General features: G+C 39.1%; 1 protein-coding gene across 1 annotated transcript; it reads left to right on the forward strand.

The window, feature by feature from the left end:
* Window positions 1–5: 5 nt before the first annotated feature.
* On the forward strand, window positions 6–6657 carry spring1 (SREBF pathway regulator in golgi 1). The gene is made up of 5 exons (XM_084113360.1): window positions 6–650; window positions 2125–2281; window positions 4755–4906; window positions 5908–6021; window positions 6126–6657. Exons 1-5 carry the CDS (start codon window positions 558–560, stop codon window positions 6207–6209), a joined length of 600 nt encoding a protein of 199 aa, XP_083969486.1. The 5' UTR covers window positions 6–557; the 3' UTR covers window positions 6210–6657.
* Window positions 6658–8014: the final 1357 nt, after the last annotated feature.

An 8014-nucleotide genomic window follows, 5' to 3' on the forward strand; every position in this document is an offset into this window, starting at 1 on the left:
GAAGTACACACGGTGGGCAGCCAATCACGACGCCGGGTTGCCCCGCATTTCCGCACGGAGAGAGCTGTTGTTGTACAGCCTGATTTCTGCAACTATAAGTATTTAAACAATTTACGATCTAAACAAATAATCTCATCACAATCCTGTGATCGTGCATATTAGATTAGATTAAAGATTAGATTAAAGCCGCGCACGTTTCAATCGGGTTGACAACAATCTGGTTTTGTTTGTGATTTTGCAGCTAAGTTACATCTCTCAGAATGAGATATATCAATGTATAAGTCTCCGTCCAGAACATTTCATGCATAAAATGGGTTAAATGTCTACAAACTCACTGTTTGTCCAACTAACGACGGCAATCGATCTCTACTGGCGGCCTGTGTCATATAATATTCTTCAGGCGATCGCTGAGAGTGACAGTGAGTGTATTTGATGCCAGAGATGCATTAGATGTGTTAGATGAATCAGCTGGATCTCTCTGCCTGAGATCACTAGTGCTGTTTATTTAGCTCCATCACATCTACCTGGACCTGGTGCACATCCAGAAGAACGCCTCCATGGTGTTCCGCCGGCTCTTGCGCAAGCGTTGGGTCCTGGGTGTCGTGTTCGGATTGTCGCTCATCTACTTTCTCACCAGCACCCTCAAACAGGTATGTAGTGTTGTAGTGTAGTGGGGTCGTTGATGCTGTTGTGTTGCTGTGTCCCCACTAGGGAGGAACCAAGATAGATAGTATGTCCGATACCAAAAGTCGATTCCTTTTTTTTTTTTTTTTTTTTTTTTTTTTTTGTGATAAAAACCTATATAATGCTGTCAAATAAATAATTTTTAGTCCATCTCTGCAAAACGTACTTCAGGGTAGGAGAATGACTAAAAATATACCTAATATACACCTTGCACTTCTGGAGACTCCAGGTAGGTTGCAGGTCTGGAAACTGGTGGCGCTGGAAACTAAAGGGTTCCTGATGGTTTCACACTTAATTATTCTTCTTAATTCTGTTGTAGTTAACATGTGTCTTTTCTTCTCCACCTGTATTTGACCCTGCTGACCAAAATGAGCATTTCACTGTCCAATGATTATGCCTTAATGGAAATTTCTAGAATTGCATTAGTATTGCATCCTTCTCATGGGCATTTAATCATGTTTGACTTTTCAGTCTGAGTTAAATCTCTTTTTTGGCTTATTTTATCTGTAAAGGAAAACGTGCCTAATAATTATGCACACCTGAATATAAGGCGTTTTTCATTTCCAGCCTGATCAGAAAATCAACGTGCCTAATAATTCTGCATGCAGTGTGTGTATATATATATATATATATATATATATATACAGTGAGGAAAATAAGTATTTGAACACCCTGCTATTTTGCAAGTTCTCCCACTGAGAAATCATGGAGGGGTCTGAAATTGTCATCGTAGGTGCATGTCCACTGTGAGAGACATAATCTAAAAAAAAAAAATCCAGAAATCACAATGTATGATTTTTTAACTATTTATTTGTATGATACAGCTGCAAATAAGTATTTAAACACCTGTCTATCAGCTAGAATTCTGACCCTCAAAGACCTGTTAGTCTGCCTTTAAAATGTCCACCTCCACTCCATTTATTATCCTAAATTAGATGCACCTGTTTGAGGTCGTTAGCTGCATAAAGACACCTGTCCACCCCATACAATCAGTAAGAATCCAACTACTAACATGGCCAAGACCAAAGAGCTGTCTAAAGACACTAGAGACAAAATTGTACACCTCCACAAGGCTGGAAAGGGCTACGGGGAAATTGCCAAGCAGCTTGGTGGAAAAAATTGAAGAATATATATATATATATATATATATATTGGATTGGATTGGATTGGTTACATGTTTGTGATGATAGGAAACCACATTTTCCTATTTGACCGTCTTTGGTACACTGCAGTTGTAAGGAGAAAATATTTAGCAATGGTGAATTTGCACATGGTTTGTCTTAAAGCATATTAACAACTTTTAAAACTTGATTTTTCACTACAGGGGGTCTTTTAGCTAGCTTGACGAGCAATAGGCCCTTGCTCTTCTCAACACCTGAGAGGAGACGAACCATGTATTGGAAAAGGAATGATGTTCTGTGTGTGACGTGATGTGTACAGGAGGAGCGAACCATCCGGGACCGGACCCTCCTGGAGGCGAGGGACTCAGATCACCCCATCCAGTGGAAGGTCAAGTTCATCCTGGGCAACAGCAGCAGGCAGATCTCACAGTGCAGAAACTCAATTCAGGGAAAGAGCCTTCTCACTGATGAACTGGGTAAGTGATCATCCCCTCACCACCTTGGCCAAATATTCACAACAAAGCCGATATGCATTAAAGGTAGGGTAGGCAATTTCGCAGAGGCGAGCAATAGCAAGCTAGCTTTGAAAGCATGAGATCCCACCCTCCCTTCAATCCAAAGCCATGCCTCCTTCAAAACACATGAACGCACACAGCAGAGTCTGCACAGCATCACGAGAGACGTCATTAAATTACCTCATGTCTCAAGGAACATAACATTACAATAATATTGAACGTAAACAACTTGCAGAGCTCTAGCTGTACCACCTGACTGCTGCAGTTAATTTCAGCGCTGATAGAGTTGACCTAGAAACGCATAATCCGAAGACGTGAACAGCTCCGGGTAGAACGCCACGGGTTGCCATCTAGTAATTACGATTACAACATGGCGTGAACGCAGCATAAGCTCGTTGTTTTGGTCCAGGAGGAAGTGTAAAAGGCGGCTGCTGTTTGTTTGTGGCGCTCGGTGACTGTCTACAACCCTGTCTGTGCGAGCAGGGTGCATGGAGGTATTGAAATACATATGTTGACAGCTAGGATTATTCGGACCGAATGCAATGATTGGACGAACCTTTTTTGTAGGGCTGGGACAATAAATTGATGCATTGTGAATCGAGAAATGATTCTGGATCGATTCCAATTTTTTCCGAATGCATTGCGATTCTCTCTTGAATCGATTCTGAGCTTATTTTTTAACAGCAGATGGCACTGCGTGCTTTGGAAACAGCCGTAATCTGCTGGCTTCCAGTTCCTTACACACCACTTGAACCTTCTATAAAATAATCATTCATAAAGTTAAAAAAGGTTAAAGCGAATTACAAGGGTGTTTGCAGTAGGCTGTTTAGATTAATCTCACGTCATAAAAGCATTCTGAGGTGCAAGTATATTATCAGACTCAACGGAACGCACGAGCGCTCTTCTTCGTGAGCATTTGAGTGTGTCATTAAAAACTAGCCTAGAGCGCCATCTGCTGTTGAAAACTAAGCTCAGAATCAATTCGAGAGAGAATCGCGATGCATTCGGGAAAAATTGGAATCGATCTACGAATCGCGATGAATCAGTTTATTGTCCCAGCCCTACTTTTTTGGTCCTGGGACACAGAAGATATAAGTACATGTTTTAATATTTAGACCACTTCTATTGATTGCTATCAGGATGTGAAAAGAGTTTCAACCAGTATCACAAAATTGCCTACCCTACCTTTTAAAGAGTGTGCTCTGTTGTAATAAATGGTGTCGTTTCCATCCTTGAAACTTGTGCTGTGCAAATTGTTAAATATTGGGGTGAATCTCAAGAAGCAACGTCCGAGTCATATTTCACCCCTTATTTTTTCTCCTTATTTTTTCAAATCAGTGTTAAGATAGTACAGTATTAAATACATAAATAAATATATAATTTGTCCATTCTGCGGGAAATTAAAATTTGTCCGAAAATGTGGTTGAAGGGATGGTTCGGAGTAAAATCAACCTAGGGTCCTTCGCACCATGACATGGAGCCAAACACCCACCAAAACATACACTACATCCTTATGCATCGCTTTCTGTCAGGACTTTTATGTGCTTTTCTCAACTCAGTGAAGTGACGTCGACATCCGGGTTAGCGGTAGCATGAGCCGTCAGGCAAGTGTTATTTAAATAAACTCCTGATGTACTTACAAACTTTCCAATGCCTCATTTTATGAGTAAAGAACCTATTTGTACTACTGTAGACGTTTGGTACAATTCTGGGCATTATTAGTGGGGTCATTTACAGGATACAAATTTGGAGCCATTAGCGCCTGCACTAAGCCATCCGGCTAATATCTCTAAATAAGCTCTAACTTTAATAATGTTCAACCAAGGGAAAAAAAGGCTTCTGGGGGGAGTGTTTGGCTCGATGTCATGGTGCAAAGGACCCTAGGTTGATTTTACTCCGAACCATCCCTTTAATTGTCATGAAAATTGTGTCAAAATTCTAAAAACTTAATGGTAAAAAAAGAAAAGAAAATCATGCTAATTGAGTTTTTCGTTTGGTTTTGAGTTGAGGTATGATTTGGACATGTTCTTTAGTTGTGAGATTCACCTGATTTTGGCCTACAGTTTTATAAGGTGATCGCATCATTGCATTTGTTAATAGGTAGAACTTCCGAGTGGCACTTTTACAATATTAGTTGAGGGAAATACAGGGTCGTAGCAATTTTAACTGGATTATTATTGCTTTTGGAGAGCATTTTGCTTTTTTATGGGATTGCATTTAAAAATAGATGAGGAGCGTGACTGTAAAGTATTGGGACAGAGAGGGGAGAGTGTGAATTGATGCAGGCTTTATAATGACACTCACATCCACTAACCACGCCATGTTTGATGTGTCTCCTTTTTTCAAACTGTTAACACGTCTCTGGGCTTATGTGTATTCACATGTATGACCAATGTTCCGTTTAACACTGACTTTCCTTTTTCTTTCTCTTCAGGTTATGTGTGTGAGAGGAAGGATTTACTGGTGAATGGATGTTGCAACGTTAATGCTCCCAGCTCAAGCCAGTATGTCTGTAAAAGCTGTCTGGCCAATGGATGCTGTAGCATCTATGAGTTCTGCGTTTCCTGCTGCCTCCAGCCTGATAAGGTACTTCAAACAACAAATCTTCATTTTTATTACTTATTCATAGTGTCTGAATTACTTTTAAACAGTCCAGTAATGGATGAAAATCTTTTGACTTGAATGGTTGTAATCAGGGTCCAAAATGAACTTTATGTCGAGCGAGAAAGTGTACATTAATTTTGTAATAATAAGGAATTTTTTTGTGTCTATTAAATGCTTTCATCTGCCACAATAATATAATGTACTTGGGTTATCTTAGGGGGCTTTTCTCATCACATATCGAATATGTGATTTAGTGTATATGATGTATTAGTATTATTTAGATATTATATTATTGATTTATTATATATTTAAATTGACTGACGTTATTTGTATTTATTTATAATTATTATTATTTATAACTTATTTCATGGTGTGTGTGTGTGTGTGTGTGTGTGTGTGTGTGTGTATACACAGTGAAAGTGGTACTAATTTTTTTTTCCTATCTTACACTTGTGGCAAACAGCACACGCCACTAGGTCACTTGCAGTGTCATACTTGCAGTGTCAGACAGTATCCAGTCTTACTGTAAAATGCCACTTCAAAAATTATTGAGATACATTGTGGTTTGTATTTTCCATTTAGTGAGCACAACAGCAGAAATGCGTTGCAACATGTTCTGAAGTTGCTCATTTTTGCTCATTATGATTGCATTATTACGCAATTACTAGAAAATATACATTGCATAATGCTATATATATATATAAACAAATTTGTTTTTTGTTTGTTTTTTGGAAACATTGGTTGCAGCTAAAAATCTGTAATCAGTCTGTAAAAATGTATGGTGGACAACTCTGCTGCTATTAATGAATGTTGCATTGGTATGTTGATGACACTATCCTGGAAAAACATGTAAGATCTAAAAACAATTTTAAGTTCATGATCACTAGATGTGCGTCACCTAACCGGAATACGAAAATCAGGCCACCTTCGTTGGAAACTCCCCTATGACAAAAACTCTCTGTCTCCTGCTCTCTTCCCATCAGCAACCTCTTTTGGAGCGTTTTCTAAACCGAGCCGCAGAAGGGTTCCAGAACCTCTTCACTGCAGTGGAAGATCATTTTGAGTTGTGTCTTGCCAAGTGTCGTACTTCCTCACTGGTGAGCGTCACACACTATCTATGTCGGTTTATTGCGGCTTCAAGCATGTTTGTGGCGTTCCAGAACAGAATACATGAAAATACCCTGCTATTGTCTTGTTTCAGAGCGTCCAACATGAAAACACCTACAGGAACCCGCAGGCGAAATACTGCTACGGCGAGAGTCCACCAGAACTTCTGCCAATATGACTCTGTTTTCGAATTGTTTGCCAGCGAACCAACTTCGAATAATGAAGGAGATTTCTTGGAGGTCTTCTCAGGGGTCCCGATGGGCCAAAATGAACAATAATCTGACTGCACAATCATAAAGACTTAATACAGACTTTACACTGCATATGTGCGTAGTATCTATGTTTACCTCATCAGTGATGAACATATCATCAAAGAGTCCGCCCATTTCTCTTTTATGCTAAGATTAGGCCACATATGGGTAGCCTGGCTAATTTTATCTTTGAGTGGGATTCCAGAAAGAGTCATCGTGTTGTTGCTTCATGTTAAAACACTCATGGAAACAGTGAAAGCACCTCAGATGATTCGACAGCACCCCTCACACCCAGGGTCTGTGTGAGCTCAGATTTATGTGTATGACTTGCATGTGAACTACTATGTTACTTTAATAAAGTAAATGTGATTGGGACACTGATGACTCTATTTCCGCCGACATGACAACATCCTCATTGTACAACATCACTACTGGTATTTAAAAACAACATCAGAACTGCTATCTTTCTGACAGTATTGTTTTTATGTTATTTAAAGTGCATTATGATAAATACTTTGCTCATTACGTATACATGCAACATTTCAGCCGTAAATAAATTATAAATGTTTGCTAGATTATGTTAATTTCCTGTCTAGCAATGTATGTTTATGCTGAAATGTAATTAAATAATGGTTTGTTTAAAAAAAAACTATTAAAAAAAACGTGTCATTATGTGTAGTGAGTTGGCGTACGTTTCGCGCTTCATAACTTCCACTAAGGAAACTTATAGACTGAATCCAAAATCGCTCCCTTTACCCTCAAATAGGGCATTATTAGGGAACAGCCATTTGCAGTGGTGTCCGAAACCAAAGTGGACATTATCGAGTGCACTCATTCAATCCGATGAATGATATCAAGCCGATGTACTGGTTTTCATTCACTCATTCAAGTGAACTGTAGTAAACTAACGTAAAATATTGATTGAGGGTTTAGGGGGCGATTTCAGATTCAGCCATAGTGAGCATCGATGCTCCCTAGTTTTCAGTGTGCATTGTGGGACTTTTCCGAGAGTAAACGTTTCAGTGCACTGGTAGGATTTTGCAATTGAGATACAGAGGTGGACAGTAACAAAGTACATTTACTTGAGTACTGTACTTAAGTACACTTTTTGAGTATATTTACTTGAGTATTATTTTTTCTGGAAACTTTTTACTTTAACTTCACTACATTTGAAAGATAAATATCGTACTTTTTACTCCACTACAATTCTGTCAAGGTCCTTGAGTAGAAAGTAACATCAGTCAGTGGATGATTTTGGTTGCAGGGGTTGCATTTTGGTTGGAAATAAAAGTCGGGTTGACGTCAGAACCCTGCATCTGATTGACATCAGAACCCGACGTCAGATTGACGTTGGATATTGTTTGAAAATAAAAGTCGGGTTGACGTCAGAACCCGACTGATGTTGGTTTCTGACGTCAACCCGATTTTCATTTTCAACCACAATACAACGTCTGTCCAACGTTGGAGATCAACGTCAATCTGACATTGGATTCTGACATAAACCTGATTTTCATTTTCAACGTTGGGTTTGGTCTTCTAAATGCGAATTTTGTCACTTTTTTGGAGCACCCTTGCTTATAGATAACAGTAAAGCTAACATATTCATACTAAAAGCCAAAAAACTTTAAATAGGGCAATATTTGAGGGAACAGCCATTTGGGTGTCCGAAACCATTGTGGACGTTATTGAGTGCACTTATTCAATCTCACATTTAATCCCACTACTGGAACTG

The sequence above is a fragment of the Abramis brama genome, assembly GCF_963993115.1.
Source record: "Abramis brama genome assembly, chromosome: 5".
NCBI lineage: Eukaryota > Metazoa > Chordata > Actinopteri > Cypriniformes > Leuciscidae > Abramis > Abramis brama.